The 17,557-nt window shown below is 43.2% G+C and overlaps 1 protein-coding gene across 4 annotated transcripts in view; it reads left to right on the plus strand.

Annotated features, from left to right (window-relative positions):
- The first annotated feature begins 201 nt into the window (after window positions 1–201).
- Window positions 202–17,557, plus strand: part of SH3GL2 (SH3 domain containing GRB2 like 2, endophilin A1) — a 105,147-nt gene continuing 87,791 nt past the window's right edge. The window contains exon 1 of one of the 4 annotated variants that reach the window (XM_033004224.2): window positions 202–290. Coding sequence is in view for 3 of the 4 variants with exons in the window: in XM_042804555.1 (XP_042660489.1) it covers window positions 651–695 (45 nt within the window). In the remaining variant the exon portion in view is untranslated. Of the gene's footprint in view, window positions 291–457; window positions 696–17,557 lie in introns of those variants that run through there. The other 3 variants (XM_042804555.1, XM_042804553.1, XM_042804554.1) reach the window with 3 other exon arrangements.

The raw sequence follows: 17,557 nt of genomic DNA on the forward strand, positions 1-17,557 counted from the left end.
CAGACACTGTGAAGGGAGAAGAAAAAAGCACTTGTTGAGGGATCCCAATTAGCCAGGGTTCGACCATTGCCTGTGGTGCGAGGCACATGAGGCCCGATGACGCCAGCAGGGCTCCGAACATTCCTTCGGGTGTCTGGACCGCGCTGTTCTCCTCTCTACTACCGCCTTCCCCCCTCCTCCCCACTATCCCTCCACTGACGTCTTCCCTTCGGTCTATTTTCCGCGGATGATGCCCCGTGGGGACCGGCGCACCACTCGTTGTCGGGAGACGCTGCGGCCGCGAGCCCGAGGTCCACGCAGGGAGGGGAGGGGCGGGCGGGGGGGGTAGGGATGGCCGCCCCGGGGGGGGAGGGAGGGTCAGAGGGGGTGTGTGGCGGCTGGGGTGAGGGGGATGTGTGACACCGGGGGGGCGGGGACGGGGGGGCGGCCCCGAGCGCCCGGTGGCAGGGCGGTGCGTCCCGCCCTGACGTCACGGCGCCCCCGCACAGCCGCCGACACCTGACAGCCGCCGCCGGGCGCGCGGGTGCGGGCAGCGCGAGTGGGCAGGCGGCGTGCTCCGGCTGCGCGGCGGCGGCGGCTGCGGGACCTCCGCGTCGCCCCTCGGCCCCACTCGGCCCCGCTCGGCCCGGCCGCAGCGCGCCGCCCTCGCCATGTCGGTGGCCGGGCTCAAGAAGCAGTTCCACAAAGCGACCCAGGTACCCCCGCGGCGAGGTGGAGGGGAGAGCGGAGGAGGGTGGTGCATGGCGGGCACGCGTGGGAGCGCGCGTGGCCGGGCTGCGCGCCGAGGTGCTCGGCGCGGCGCTCGGCTGCGTGGTGCAGTCGGTTGCGTGGTGCCGGCTGCCCGCCCGTGCGCCCTTGTGCGTGGGCATCCGCCGCTGTGCGTATTGCACGAGTACGCGTGGTGTGCGCGTGTGTGTGTGGGGCGTGAGCGTGCACGGGTTTTCATCCGTGCGCACGGGTGTGCGAGGTGAGAGGGTTCGCACGGATGTTGGGCACGGATGTGAGTGAGCGTGCACGGGTGTGCGTGGGTCACGAGTGGTTCACAGGTTTTCACGAACGCGCAGGAGTGTGCTTGGTGAGTGAACGTGCACGGGCGTGGATGGCTCTGCACGAGTGTCCGCGGGTTTGCGTGGGTGCATGGGCTGCACGCGTGCGTGGGGGCAGGGGGTGCCGTCCGGCCGCACCTCCCACCGGCTCAGGCCGCGCTGCGGCAGGCGGGCAGAGGCTCCCGGGGTGTGGGAGCGGGTTCTGGGCTGCCCCCGCGGGACCAGCGCGGGCGGGGGGGGGGCAGGGGCTGCCGCTGGGGCAGACATCTGCCGTGGGCCACGGACCTTCTCTACTGAGGGCTGTGCACCATGTTTCCATCGGCGTTTCCTTAGCCTGACTTTGTAAATCATCAATAAACATGACCTTTTTGTTTTGTTTTGTTTTTTGGCTCCAGGGTGTAGCTGAAATATGAATAATGAGGTTTGGTCCTGTTACTTTAGGCATGATGTGACACTGCAGGAAGGTCAGGGTTGATGTTTCAGCAGTCTTCGAGTTGTTTCATAATACAAAATCTGTGTGTTACAGTCTGTAAGGTTACAATTTCTGAATCAGGTTCTGACTCATTGTGCTTTGGGGATAAACCTAACATGGTTTCATAGAAGTCAGGGGGATTTATTTGGAATTAGAGATTTGAAACCAAGACCAGTGTAACATGCCTCTTTTTTGTTTGTTTGTTTGCTTGCAACTAAATATAAAATCCCCAGTTATTTCCTACAAATCGTCGTTGCAGGCATCTTCAGGTAACAGTCTTGGTCACTGTAAGCAGTCTGTGGGTGCAGGCATGTAAAATGCAGCAGCCGTTATGCTTTTCAACACCTGTGTTTTTCCCTTTCTCTTCCATCTCATCTCTTGTTGCCCCCCTGGGGAAGTGTTCCTGAAGGAATGAGCCCTGATACAAGAATTTGTCCAAATTCTGATTCGCAATGCCTTGCAATTACACCAATACCCTTTGTGACTCTGAACGCAATGGGATATGTCAAGTCCTTCATGGGCCCATGTAGGCATCGAATGACATTGTGTCTCACCTTTCATACCACATTGTGCTGCATCATCGGTAGGACAAGCTTCATGAGAAACCTGCTGTGCTCATGACAGATGTGGTAAGGAGCAGTTAAGGGTGCGCGAGCCAGTCCTGCAGTGCCCATCTCCTGTTGCACCTTTGTTATTTATCCCCCTGGTACCTACAGTGCTATCAGACACCTGGGAATCATCATTGCTGCACTGAGTTCTGGTACTGAAAAGTAAGAGTTACAGTGTCTGTGTCATCCCCATTTAAGAAGCAGGCAAGCTGAAGTTCACTTTTTAATAGTAGAATTCTCAGTTCTCCATTACTGTAAGCTAATGAGTATGCCTCTGCAGCAGCAGAGGTAAACATCTTTTTTGGAGGGACCATGGTGAGAAAGGTCTGTGCATGCTGTTCTGTCCTTCAGATGATACCCTCACACTGACTGCCTGCAATACTGTAATTTAGAAGGAAGGAATAGTTTTAGCTGGCTGGAACAAAAATATTAAGTTTCTGATGCTAGGTTTAGCAGCCTAGCATCAAATGATCCAGGGACTTTTGGGTCCAGCCTTGACTTTCACAGACTGTACACAGGCCACAAAGACACATTCATGTATGATAGGGACTCACAAGTAGGTTGCAAGACTGATCTGTTTATTGGCTTGTTTTCAGTATGAGTGAGAAATCCAGGATTTAGCTGTGCTGACCTTACTCTAGGGAGTAATCCTTTTGACTAGGGATTAATCCTCGGGTAAAATATGGAATGACATTGCTGGTATGAATGAAACTTCCCAAATAGGACCAAATAAGTTGGAAGTTTTAAAAATTTGGAATTATTCCTTTGGTTCTTATTCACACAAGAACTTGTGTACGATGTGCTGTCATAATAGAGTCCTAAGTCATGCTGGGAACAATTTCAAGTTATTTCATAGGTTGCTCTGTCCCTTAAACCAGCTTAACACTGTGAAGTCTTAAAGTCTTTAGTTTAGTTTCTTTCTATCTTTAATGCTATTATTCTTGTTGTAACATTAGCACCCCTTATACACAGAGAATTTATGATGATGAGCATACAATATCATTAATAAAAAATACAGTTCCAACTAGAAGTATAAAGATTTGTGGTGCAATTTAAATGTTATAAAAAGTTTTTGTCTCATCCAAAGGAAGTCTGTTTTCCATAGCACAACTTAAAATTGTGTGACTTCCACGTCTGGATTATTTTATACAGTGTAAGCATTTTTTTTTTATTCATCATTTTTTGACTTGTAAAATGTCAAACTAACCTGCACGCAGTACTGCTATTCTGGTTTTTACTAGAAGCTGTGCTGAAGAACTTAATGCCTGTCAAATTCCATGCACCAACAGCATTGAGTCATTGAAAAGCAGGAGGAAACTTTGCTCCTCCTAGAATGAACGGAGTGTTCCCCCTTTTGCCTTTCAGAAAAACTATAAGAGTTTTACCTCTGTGCAGCAACATAAAGTTTACAAGAAATATTCCTGAGTTTGTGAAAGGAGGCTGAGTCTGGATGTGACAATCGTGTAGAGTTACAAGATGTTAGCTTGACAAGTATGGAACAGGTTAGGTTTTTCATTTACTGCTATTACCCACAGAGCACCTAAGAAGGAGAAGTAGCCCTATTTGAATGTTAACTGTACTGCTGCAAATCTGTCAGACATCCTGGACCTAAGAAGATCTATCTGAAAAGTGTTTTTCTGGAAATGGGCAACTAAGTGCTGTGCCACCAAATGGTTCCTTTTTATTTAGGCATGCAGACTTCTTTGTCATTAGTGCTGTGTCAGTGTGACCGAGAGACTATAGTTTCCTACAGGTTTGTGTAAAGCTTTAAAACCATCAGAATAATTTTGGGTGAAACAGATTTGACAGTCTGGGGCATTTGAACAGAGTTGTTTTAAAAAAGCATAGGCTTTGTTTCCACATGACTGCATTCACTGCATAATATAGCTCTTGTGAGGCACAGTCAAAATTAAGCTTTCAGAAAGTAATAATTTCATAGCGAAACAAATGAATAAAAATGCTGGTAATAGCCACATCCGAGGTTCCCCCAGGAACCACTGAATGAATGTGACTGACATTTAAATAGTAGTCCGAATGTGGTGATTTGAACCAAAAGGCCCATAATATGATTTATTTTCTACCACTGTATTCTGCTTCTGTAGACAACACAGAAGTCACCAGGTTATAGTTTTATAGAGAAATAGTTTTATTACTGAATTAAACAGATGAAGAAATGTCTTCCACTCCACTTCTAGTTGTCTTGTTACATGCTCTGACTTGTAGCCAGACAGTACCATGCTTCCTGTTTAACAAGACAGCTTGTGAAATGCACAGTAAGAGGTTGACCCTAGTGTTTATTAAGGAGCAAATGAGACTCCTACCTTGTATTACCCACATAGCACAAAATCCTGTGAGCTTCATAGGGATTCAGCACTGATTCAAATCTATTTACATAGGTTCATTTGCAAAAAAAAAAAAAGAGCACGTTAGGTTTGAGACAGAGTTTGAAAACACTGATGATTTGTTTTGAAGGTGTCCTGGAAGAGTGTCTGCTTATTAGTGTGGATCCAGCAGGCTGCCTGAATGTGTGCATCACCATAAACTTGTGAGCGGTTCCATTTAAATCAGTGGGAATATGAGTATGATAGAACTTAATCTCCTTGTCAAATGATGTTTATATTGTGGCTCATGTAGATGAATGTTTTTTAAATTCATTAGTCAGAAGTGTGTGAAATGTTTTTCATTGGAATGGGTGAAGCAATCCTCCTTTTATATACAACGTGTTTTCACACTTGCTGAACTCTCAAGCTGCAGCTAACCAATCATTACCATTCCTTTTGTACTGATAGAGAATGTGGAGAGTGATGTGTTGATATCAGTGTTTTTCTAAATCCCCATCAAGTCCCATATTCATAATACGCTCCTGACTGTCCTGCAGTGTGGAGTGGGACCTGTGCGTGCTTGCCACGTGGGCTTTTCCAGTGAAAGCACCTCTGCTGTCTTTTCCAGCTGACCGTGACTGAAGCTGGACTTGCACTGGGTCTGCCTCTCTCCTTCCATGTTTCCTCTCAGTCTTAGCCACCAAATTATGGTCAGTTCCCATGTATGTGAAGGTATGTGTGTGGGCTACTCTGGGAAGCTGGGCAAGGCTGCCTTTCCTAGTGTGGCTGCTGCACTATGTGTTCCATAGGTTGGACTTGGATAGCTCCTGTGTCCTGTGATGTAGAAATTTGTCAGCAGGTGGAGGAAAGAGGAAGGAGAGCCATTTGCAAGGTGATGTGGCTCTGAGGATAGTGCCCAAACTGGCTGTTAGAAACCTCTCCTCAAGAACCATGTGTTACCACCCATCTGTTGGTTTCTCTCAGTGTGGAGTAGTACATTTTGAGATCAAGGAAAGGGACCAAGTTTTTCATCTGGGAATAAAGACCGATTTTAGAAAAAATACTTGCTTTGCTGTGGAGGGGATTATTTCCACAGCAGGTAGGGAAAATAATTCTGTTTGTGCACTCTAGCTTGATTGCCAGATATAGTATTCACATATGGCATCATTCCCATGGGTCCTTTTATTGATATTACATAATTGTGAAAGGGTGAAAAATTGACCTGAATCTAAATTGCCCTTTAGTTGGATACTGTGTAGCTGTTATGAGTTGTTGATGGCTTAAAGAATCTGATCCAGTTTCTAACCGTTTCTAAGTCTAATTGAAAGAACTGCTGCTTTGTGTACAAAACATATAGTGGCTTGTTTTTTGGGGAGGATTTCTCAAGCATCTGTCACTGCAGTATCTTTCCACCTGATACATGTGGTTCCCATTTTTATGTATGTATATATATATAAAACTATAGTGCTGATTGACACCCATCTGCAGTTTTTCTCCCAGTGACTTGTGGAGGCAAAGAATATCTGTGGATGCTATACTCAAAACACAGCCTATGTCAGATTTTTTTTTATATCTCGATTTTCATCTTTGCTGGATGTATTACACAACAAGGAAGAATTGGCTGTTCTTGGTCATTTATGCAAAACAGTGTCTTTAAGATTTAAATGTGCCCTCATGGCTCGTATACTGATTGATAGCATGCTTCAAAAACATGCTGAAGCAGCATAAACAGATTCAACCGAAGCAGACTTTGGAGAGGTTACTGTGCAGAAGATCCTGTAGTTTTACATAGCTGTCAAGTGCAAATGTAAGGGAGGTAATGAGGTGGCCTTGCACGTTTGTTGTGGAGGATGAATAGTTGAGGAGCTTGAACACTGACTGTCATGACCCAGTAGTGTGCCAGTGAAGTCTTCAACTTTTAAAAGCTCAGCAGAAGGGAAGGAGTTGAAAATCTGCTTTGCAAGCCACAAGGAGCTGTTGCCACTCTGTGAGTATGTCTGAAGAGAAATTGTGAATGGACAGCGTTTGGTGGGAAGCACCCTAATGAAGCAGGCCTATGGTTCTCTTCTCAGTGAAAGCCTGTGGTACCCTCAGGGGCAGCCGAAGCATCCTTCCAACAGCCTTTTCTCCTGGAACGAAAAACTATTGCTCTGTGGTCCTTTCTGACAACTTCTGTGACTCTGGTCCTCATTTTCTTCTCACTTAGTGGTCCCTGATGGACAATGGTGCTGCTTATTCTCTCTTAAATATATGGAGGTATGCAGACAAAAGAAAACTGATCTACAGCATGTAGTTTTATTACAGTATTATTGTGATAATCTTTGCCACAGCAGAATTACCTAGCCTTCAGTGCTTATCTAATCCTGTACTTAATCTTGGAGACAAAACACTAGGTTTTTTTAAACATGAGGTTATAGCACATATCACAGGAATCCATCTAATTTGTCACAGAAGTGGTAGGAATTTAGGAATTAAAATAACCTTTTTTTTTTTTTCCCTCCTGAAGTAGAGAAAAAAGATAGAAATTCGTATTTCTCTGCTCATGTTTTTCACAAGCTTTCCATTTATGGGGGGTCTATAGACCTCCATGGGTGAAAATGAAAAATAAGAAGTGGCTGTTTGGAGTTCAGCATAATTTCAGTTTTGTCTATGGATGAAAACCACTGTGGCAGACGAGGACAGAATGACTGAGGGATATGTAGTTGTAATTGATGTATACTGATGATGCTTTTCTGCCCACGATGGAGGCCATATCTGTGTAACTAAATAGTGTTTAAAAATAATTTCCTATTATTTAGACTGAAACTGGACTGAAGTAGTTGTTGCAGCATTGCATGGGTCATACCGAGGAGCAGCAGTTTGCTGTCGCGTTCCTTCCCCATCACTGTTTCCCCACCAAAGAAGGGGTGTTACTTGATCCCAGCAAAGGAGCTGCTGAGGCAGCAGCAGTGTAACGTTGCTAGTGGCAGCCTGTAAAAGTGTCTTGGTGTGATGTCAGAGGACCTCCTGAAAGAACAAGAAATTTAACCACTGGTTCGGCTAATGGGTCTGTCACGAGGGGAGGGCTAGTGAAATGAATCCACATCTATTTCCAAATAGATGGGTGCCCCTAGCTGGGTTTATTGTCAGCAAAACAGCAGGTATCATATTGATATAATTTTCATTGGGCTGTGTTTTGGTCCTATGTTCCTTGGGTTTGTTATCACTATGTCAGATTAGGATACTATACTGAATCCTTTGTAAGTAGAAGTTCTGAAATTGAGAAAAATGTTGGCTTTCCCCCCCTTTTTTCCTCTATTCTGATGGCAGAAAAGCACTTTACACCATTAAAATGTTTATATCCTTGTCTGCCTTTTTCATCTTTTTGTGGATTTCAGTTTGATTTTTTTAATCATTTGTGTTATTTATTTCTCTATTTACCAATTGTTATTTTTTTTTTGATTGCCTGAATTCCAGTTCTTACTGGCTGCAAAAGGTATTTAAATGTGAAAAAAAAAAAATCTAAATACTTTGAAATAAAGCTTGTTTTTCACCTTTGTATTAAGAAATTCAGTTAGTGTTGTGCAGTAACACGGAAGACACAATTTGTTTCCCATTATGAAGTATCCTGGAGCTCTGGACATCACTTCTTTCTGTGGGGAAGCATGCCACCACAACAAAATAGGGTGATAATAGAACATGTTCCAAATGAGGTGAAAGTTGTGGGTTTTTTTGCTTGCTTGGTTGCTTGTTTTGTTTTGTTTTGTTTTGTTTTTGTGTGTGGTTTTTTTTTGTTTTGTTTTTTACCTAGAAGGAAAATTCTCCTGAAAAGTATTCTTGATTTCATCTAACGGGACTTGCTCTTTTAAGCAGAGCTAGCCAATTCGAAAATTATTTTTGCTGAGTCTTTTTCCAGTCTGTACAATTTTCAGCCTTCAAGGTATGTGCCAAAGAATCTTTTTCATGCAAAATCAATCTAGATTCATCAAACCAATTAGTAATTCATGAGGTATAAATGTCAAAAATAGTGTTTGTCTTTCCAGAGGAGTCACTTAGAGATTGTCTGTCTTGGAAAATTACAGCATCATAATCTAATGACTAAATTTCAAGTGCTGCAATTTTACAACTGTAGAGTATGACCCTACAAAGGATGGATTTCTTTTTGCCAGTAGAAGAACAGCTTTTCAACTTTATTGATTTTGTTTGAAAACGGATCTGAGGACAGCAGACTAAGCCCCATCCTTCAATTGGAATGAGAGTGTTTGCATAGAACTGGTCAAGGCATTAGAGTTGACCAGTTAGTGTAATTTTCTCAACTAATTCACCAGCTGAATTTGTATTTCTCTACAACGCTATCTTTGGCATCAAAACAGAATTAGTTGAAGCTGGGGCTTGCTCCAGTTGAAGTGAAAGGAGGTTTCAGTATTTAAGAGCAGGTCCTAATTGCGTTTTCTGTTGGTTACTTCATCCCACTTCTTGCACTGGCCAGGAATGGATGGAATTTGATTTTACTTTCTACTGTTATGAAAGAAAATAAGAACTTTTAAAAGAGAACTGAGGCATGCAGAAGGTTCAACAATATGCAAATATGTTTAGGAACCAAAACATATGAATGTGGAAATATTTGCATGCCTTGACATGCAAAATAACCACGTGTACATGGTTTACTGATTAGACTCCATAATCCAATGAGCCTTCCACTAGCATTAACAAATGGAAGTGTGTCTCTCAGGAAGGATGGCTGGATCTTATGGTACCTCTATTATTCATGGTCTAAATTTGTTTTTTAAAATATGACCATATTACTTAAAATATGACCATAAAGCAGAGGCAGGCTTAGATAAATAATGTAGATCTTTAACTTTTTCATGCAGAAAAATATATTTTCCTCTATCAGTTTTGTCTGGTTTGTTTCACTTATGTAAACTGCTACAAAAAGGGCACATAGCAGCAAAAGTTAGCTTTGCATGGAAGGAGTGGGATTCTCTTATTAACGTAAGAGCCACAAATACCTGATATCAAAAGATACATAACTTATTTTCTTTGTTTTGCAACTTTGTAATTCAAAATAATTTAAGTCAGGATGATTTGGGACCTGTGATTTTTCACAGATGCCACATCCCTCCTCAAAGGTCTGGATTGGCACCTTTCAGAATGGCTGCATTTTCATGGCCAAAAATCTGTAATGCTTGAAATAGACTGTAGAGTTTTGGGCGTTCTCTGGAGAGTATTCTGGGGTTTATTTTACTGAAAAAGGGGGTGGGAGTAAGATACCCAAAAGAAAGATGAATGAGGATGAACGAGTGGGGCGTTCCTCAACAGGAATCCTTGAAAACTGAGCAGAGGCAAATTCTGTGCTCCAATATGCATGGATAACTCTGACTAGAGGCAGAAGGAATGGCAGGCATTAGTGAATGAAGCCAGCACTTGCTGTTTCCTCCTTTATTAGCCTACTGTATCCAGGATCCTCAGTTCCTAATCTGGACATTGTGATAGTATGTATTGTTCCTGCCCAGGAGAAAAGATGACCAGTGTTCCCAAAACACATACAACCTAAAGAACACCAGTGGGTTGAAGAGGTAAGTGTGTGTTTAATTGTGTCCGTCAGTATATGTGTGTCCTGGTTTCAGCTGGGATAGAGTTAATTTTCTTCCTAGGAGCTGGTACAGTGCTGTGTTTTGTTTTTAGTGTGCCAATAGTGTTGATAACACACAGACATTTCAGTTGTTGCTAAGTGTCCCATCCTAAATCAAGGATTTTTTTCAGTTTCCTGTGCTCTGCCAGCAAGAGGGTGCACAAGAGTCTGGAAGGGAGCAAGGCCAGTACAGGTGACCTGAAACAGCCAAAAGGATATTCCATACCATAGAACATCGTGCTTAGTACATACACTGTGAGGAATTGTCTGAGGGGTGGATTACTGCTGAGGCATCGGTCAGCGAGCAATTGCATCATGTATCGTTTGTCTTTTCTTGGGTTTTATTTATATTTTTTTCATTATATTCCTTTTCATTACAGTTATTTTTATTATATTTTATTATTGCTGTTTTTATTGTATTTTTTTAGTTATTAAACTGTTCTTATCTCAAGCTGTGAGCTTTACTTTTTTTTTTATTGTCTTCCTCATCCCACTGGAAGTGGGGAGGAGTGAGCATGTGGTTGCGTGGTGCTTAGTTGCTGGCTGGGGTTAAACCATGACAGCATGGAATCAAATGTGACTAAGGAGGGTAAAATCCAACATTGCTTCTAAGATTATGACTCCATCTGTTGCAGATTTCCCGTCTTACGCGGAGAAAGAATAAGGAAAAAGAAACACTTCTCTGCTGCTCTGATTTGGGGATAGTCTTTTAACAAAAAATGCTACACAGTCACTGGAAAATAAGCTCTCCATGACCCAGGTGCTTGTTCCTTCCTCTAGGGAGAGTTTGCTGTCCTGAGCAGCCTGGCACAGTTTTTATGTTTTGCACTTGGGAAGTTTCACCAGCGCTGACTGCCAGAGGTTCTGATAGGTTTTGATCAGCAAAGTGCCTGTATAAGATCGTTGACTCATTCAGACAATTCATTGAAGTTCAAAACTGTCTTGGGCAGAAACTGAGCTCTGTGTTAGTGTGTTCCTAGGGCTTTCTGCAGCGCTGCGATGACTGTGCTGGGGCCTGAGGTGCTGCCAGTGACTGAAAGTACCTGGCTAGGCTGCAAAGGCAAAATGCAGTAACAGATTTACTAGCTGTACAGATGTATGGCTTTTCATGATTAAAGGCAAAATTGTCACAATTCGTCATGTATCTCCATAACTGTGATGCAGGGGGAAGGCTCTGTTACTTCAATGTGAGAAAACATAGGTGCTGACAGTAAGATAAGAGTTTCAGTATATCTTTAGAAAAGGAGCTATCCTTCTGCTCAGTGCTCAGCATAAGTGACTAAATTATATATCCTCCTGCCCCATATCACTGTTAATCTCTGAACATGCATGTTTGTGGCGCTTAAAGTCTAGAAAGCCTCAGCTCCAGAAGCTTTTGTGTTTCTTGATGCGCGTCTCAGATGTACTGGCCAAGAAAACAGCTGATCATGCTTGGGTTGTGTTTCTTACTGGGGTCTGCTGGTACCACTGCAGTGTACCATTTCAATAATAAAATAAGTTCCTGAGATAAAAACAAGTTGGAGTATGGATGGACTTAAATTTGAAAATATTTGCCTAACTGTAGGAGAAAAGTCAGTGATATCCAAGGACTGACCTTACTCTTATTTCTGTTGCTGTTAATTTTAGCTCTGGTACGGTAATTGCTGACTTACTCCTCCCATCTTGAGAACAAGACTGCTTCCCAAATCATACATTAAAAGCAGCTATATGGGATTTCTAGCAACTTTTATAAAAAGCAGGCAGTCTTACTGAGCAGATTTGAAAGGTTCTATAGAGACGTGCAGACATGGTGCTGTTATATCCTGTTCACTTGCATTCTGTGAAGGACTTTTTCTCTCTCTTCTTGCACAGCACATTGGAGCAGGAGAGATTTGAAAATTTAATGAAGCTGCAATAAACCAGACTATTCTAGTTCTATGTTTTTCTCATTTGTGTTCATAGATTAATTACACTTATGTCCAGGGAAACTTCTTGATCCACAAGAACTTAAACAGATTCACTGCGGTAGACCTTTTTTTTCCCCTGATTTCTACTTGTTATTTCTTTCAGACCTTTGTAACATATTATTACTGAGAACTTTATTTCCTTTAAATGACATATTAATTTTCTTGTAATAAAATTAAAGTTGGGAAGGTGAATTAAGCAGCAGGGGGAGAAGCCATGCATATCAAATGAGTGTTTTTGTTAAAGAATGAAGATCAGATCAGGAGTATGTGTAATGACCCAATGGTTGGCTCATCCAGGGTTGAAACCTGCTTGAATCTTAGGGCTTTTGAGAGCATGTGAAGGAGCAGGTAGCAGAGAGACAGCAAGAGGGAAGAGTGGGACCAGGTGTTAACTTTACATGCTGTGTTTTAGGAATTTTATTAGCACTACACTGAGGACTTAATAAAAGAGGATGTGAGAAAGATTATGACTCTCTTACTGTTTTTTTCTATCCTCTAATGCGATGTCATGCAAGTAGTCGTGGTAGGACAGCACACTGTGGCTGTATCACTGTCAGAAGTCAGTAGTTGGTTGGGGTGTCCCTTTCTGGCTTGAAGTCTCCACTGTTTCCACTGAGAGTGACTGGGTTAGTGGTTACAGATTTAAGATATGCAATGTCGAAAATTATTGGTGTGAATAACCAAAGATGAGTTAATGCCAACTTGCCCCTTAGTATTCTGGATGAGAGCTGAGAGTGCTTTGAAGTGTTGTTGGCCCAATTTTGTTTATGTGGGCTTGCCGCGGAGGTAACCTTCTGTACCTTTTAGAAGGAAGCAACAGCCATTCCTGGCTGCTCTGTGCTAAGCTATGGAGAAGTCTTGAGGGAAAGATACAGGAACTCAGTCCTATCCTATCATAGATAAACCTACCTACCTGACAAAAAAGGCCTGCCATGGGGTTGGAAGAAATCAAAGCATAGTTATAGCAACTTTGTTTCCTACCACAACCCTGTCCAGCAGTACCCTCTTCTGCAACCATTTCTTCCCACATCTTTGCTGCAAAGTGACCAGGAAGGAGAAAAAAGTGACTTTTGCCTCTTTTTTTGTGTCATCTTTTGACATCTGAGGAGTTTCTAGCAGGGTTTGTGGGCCCAGTTCCCTTTGCACCATCTCAATGTCACCAGCAAGCTGGGACTTAAACAGTTAATTCATTGTGACTATGATTGTGACTCCTTAGCTCTACAAAATAATGTATTTGGTTTGCAGGCTAGAAAGGTTGGGATTTGTTCTGATACCTTGTTTATTCTTAAACAACAAGGGTGCTGTCATTAGCAACTGCTCTATTGTAATATCAAAGGTCTTGCAAGCAAGCAGTGAATAACAAATACTTTCAGAAATTTTCCCAGAATTTTGTCTCCTACTGGGACTTGTTGGAAATGAACAACGGAGGTGACCTGGTTGTTGATAGGAGACGTACACTAATATATGTGCTACATGCCCTTAAACAGCAGCAAGAAAACATTCTGCAGACTAAATTCTGCTGATTTGGGGGTATTTTACTTATTTATTTTAAGTGTTCAGAGGTAATTTTTAACTAAGTGCCTTTTTTTTTTTCAAATCAAGTGTTTTTGCACCTTATACTCCCAAACATTAAGAAAACATTACAGAATCAATATATTTTAAAAATTAATAACGCTGTCTCATTTTTCTTCATTTTTGAATTGTCTTGCGTTCAGGTTTTACATTTTCAGTTCTTTTAAGGGTAAAAGCTAATGTTTTCTTATAACCATATAAGACTTAAGAGTTTTGAGGGGAAAACACCACATAGCAGGAGACAGTTGACAGCCTAGCAATAATTCCTCTGAGCCATTTTGCCTCCTTACAGTTTACCTCCTCTGGGAGCTATTCCTGTTTTAAATGTGTGCCAGATCTTTCACAGGTGCGTGGTTCTGCCCTTCCCTCTTGCTTCCTTTCAGATTGAGTGATGCAGCAGCTGATCTGAACTTCTGAGGCTATGCCTATGTTGGAAAGTCATACAGTGCAAAAGGCATGGGTCTGTAGAACAAAACAACTGGTGCAGAGGATGCAGTGGAGGTTTTAGACTTATTTAGAGTTTGATTTTGGACTAACTCTACTCTGGTCCTGTGGGCTGAATGCCTGCTAGTGGTTGAAGCACATCAGGTGAGCTTTTGAAGAGAAATTTCTGCTTCTGTTTCATTCAAAAGGAATCTAGTTCACATGCTACAAGAGTGCTCTGCAATCTAAATCATAGTGGAGTAAGTGGGGATACCATGAGATTTATTTTTAAAAGTTAATTCCTGATCTGCACTGAAATGCTAATGGACCTGCAGACCGGAAAAGGTACTTGGTAGTTGTGAAGCATTTATCTTTCAATTTTATTTGCGTTATTTAAAATTCTTTCACAAGCAAACCCTTGTGAAAACTGCAGGGAATAATCCAAGTCCAGGAGGGCTTTTCTATGTCATGTGAATATTTAAAGTCTCATTTTCACACAGCTGTGAAAAGCTCTCTGTTCAGCTGAAGGGTTGACTTGAGTTTTAAATTTAGTAAATTTCTTGGCTACTACTAACTTCCTTTGCAAGTAAGGATGTAGGTAGATAAAAGAAGGAAAGTAACATCAGCTACGGGGAAAATAAATCATATAGATTTAGGGACGGAGAGGACTGTACTTTAAGAGATGATATAATGGTGAACATATGTGGTAGAGTGGGTTCCTTTACTTTGAGCACATTTTAAAGAACTAGATTGCATCTTCTGAGGCACAGAACTACACAGGGCCTGTTACAGAGCCATGAAATGCTAAGAGGCCAGTGACTTCTTGAAAAGCAGTGTGCCTCACTGTGATCTCTGGTGCTCCAGGTAACACTGCTGTCTTGCTGCCGAGGAGTATCATCTTCAGCAGACCTGAGGTACTGGGTGCCATGCTACAGCACTAATTGTTCACATCTCCATGGTCTGGATCATGCAAACCCAGGAGGCTGTTGAGGAGCCACTTCTATGCTCTGCTGTGAGCTCTGGTATCTGCCTTAGTTGGCCTAAGAAGTAAAGGATCCTTAATCACTCATTTTCTGTGCACGCAAATAAAAGCTGGGCAATAGATATTCCTAGTAACTAAGGGATCCCCACTGGCAGTTCCTGCTTTGCTGTGATTTCATCCCCCTGTTTTGCATCACTTTTGTCTCACCAGTATGCCAAAGATGTGACACTGAAAATGAGCTGCAAAGTAGTGAGGAAACTGAATTCTTGATCTCTTGGTATGCCAAGAAGGATGGCTATGGTAAATGTGGCCTTGAGGGCAAATGTCTATCTATCCTGGGTTTTATTGCTGTTACATATCTCTTCGTTTATTGCTGATGGGAGTCATTGTTCTCATGCAACCAGAGTCCAGTGAGTAGAGGGGAATATGATCTTGCCTTATGCTGGTCTTGCTGCAGAGGCGTGTTGTGTAATTCCTGACTTGCTAAATTGCCCAAGTGTATAGTGCTGGTGAGTAATGGTACTTCTATATCTGTCTCTTGTTAGTGATTTGAAATACATTGTTTTAAAACTATGCTTTTCAGCCAGAGATAGACCTACCATTTCACCATGAGATGTCAGCTGGGATTTTGCCATTTATCAGGTATCTAATGGGGCTGAAAGACAAGATGGATTTAATTTGCACTCAGTGGGCAAAGCTCCTTCTAGGAAGTGGAACATCTTAGGTGAGTATAGGAAGTCCTTGGCCTCTGCATCCATCTGAAGAGTCAAGAGCACGATGTCTCCTGGCTTCTGGAGGCTTAATTTTTCCAGATACTTCTAGTCAAGCAATGCACTTCATCAGAGCCACATGGCATGAATTTTAACTTCCCATGCTTCATTTGCACTGCAGCTTTTTTGTTTGTGTGTTGTAGGAGAAAGATGGGGACATCCTGTACATTTATGTTATTTTTAATTCATTGTATTTCATTTCTTTGTAGAGTTGAAGATTTAGATAAAGAGAGTTTATTTGGAGAGGTAAATTTTCTGCATTGAGAATGAGTTGATCATAATTCATCATCTTTTTAAAATTTGGGCTGTCCGGCTACACTTTCCCAAAGTTCTCACAAAAGCTTGGCAAGTTGTAATAAATACTGCTTATAATGAATAATACTTTAATCCATCAAGGAATTTATAGTTTTGTTAATATATGTGGTGAAGACCATTCTCTGTTTAAACAGATTGGTATACCTCCTATTTAATCATAGGTTTGGTCAAGACATGGAGGTTTGTCGTGGTTTAGGCCTGATTGACAGCCAACCACAATGCAGCACCTCTCTCTCCCTTCCCCTCCGGCAATGAGAAGGGACAGAGAGCCAGGCTTGGGGTTCAAGATGGGACTGGGATGGGGGAGAATCCCCCTTTTATGATCACGAGGAAAAGGCAGACTCGTTAGGGGAAGAAAAAAAAAGAACATACATTTATTACAGACACTAACAACACATAACAGAGTAGGACAGTGAGAAGCATTGCCACATCTTGAGAACACCTTCCCCCCACCCCTCCCTTCTTCCCGGGCTCAGCTCTGCTCCCGATATCTCTACCTCCTCCCCCAGTGGCGCAGGGGCAGGGAGTGGGGGGTGCAGTCAGTGCTGCCACTTCCTTCATGTTCAGTGAGGGGAGTGTCCAAAACTTATTCCCCCCTACTCCATCGTGGTCCCCCTCTCACAGGAGACAGTCCTCCACAAACTTTCTCCGACATGAGTTCCTCCCATGGGCCGCAGCGTTCCCCACACTGCTCCGTCATGGGTCACTAACTTCCTCTGACTGGATTCTCTCCCACGGCTGCAGCCCTTCCCGAGCTGCTCCGGCGTGGGACTCCCCTGCATGCTGCAATCCTCCCAGCGCTGAATTACAGCAGCGGGGCTACCTTTTCCCATGAGACCCCGGCCTTCTTCGGGCACAGAACCTTGATCATCTGAGCAGGAACAACAGGCTGTAAATCAATGTCTGCTCCACCGTAGATCTTCATGGGTGGCAGGGGGGGGCCGCCCTGCCGTCTCACCACAGGATACAGGGGGGTCTCTGCTCCGGCACACCTCCCCCCTCCTTTCTTCCTCCGTTCCTCCACTGACCTTGGTGTTCATGCAGCTGCAGCAACTCCTCCTCACAAGTCCCACTGCCCGTCACCACGTCCCTTCTTAAATACGTTATCGCAGAGGTGCAGCTGATTGGCTCAATTTCCCAAACAGAAGTGGAGCTGACGTGGAGCTGGGGGAGCTTCGAGAAGCTTCTCACAGGGGGCCGCCCCGATAGCCCCCTCCCCTTCCACCAAAAAACTCCACCACTCACTCAACCCAGGACAAGGTTAAAGGCTATTCCACAGGGACACTGCCTGAATTTGTGTTTTTGTGTGGACTTTCTTGGCTTGCTAGACATACAGGTGAAGCAGACTTGGCCTTGAGGTGTATGAATGTGACTTTCAGATTTGAAAACAGAGAAAAAGAGCACTTCAGGGTGTCTTCTATTTTATCCATACAAGAGCTACATGTCAGCTGCGTGCAAAAGTGTGTTCTTGGTGAAAGAGTGGGTGAT

The sequence above is a fragment of the Tyto alba genome, unplaced genomic scaffold (assembly GCF_018691265.1).
Source record: "Tyto alba isolate M040663 unplaced genomic scaffold, T.alba_DEE_v4.0 Super-Scaffold_42, whole genome shotgun sequence".
In the NCBI taxonomy this organism is placed as follows: domain Eukaryota; kingdom Metazoa; phylum Chordata; class Aves; order Strigiformes; family Tytonidae; genus Tyto; species Tyto alba.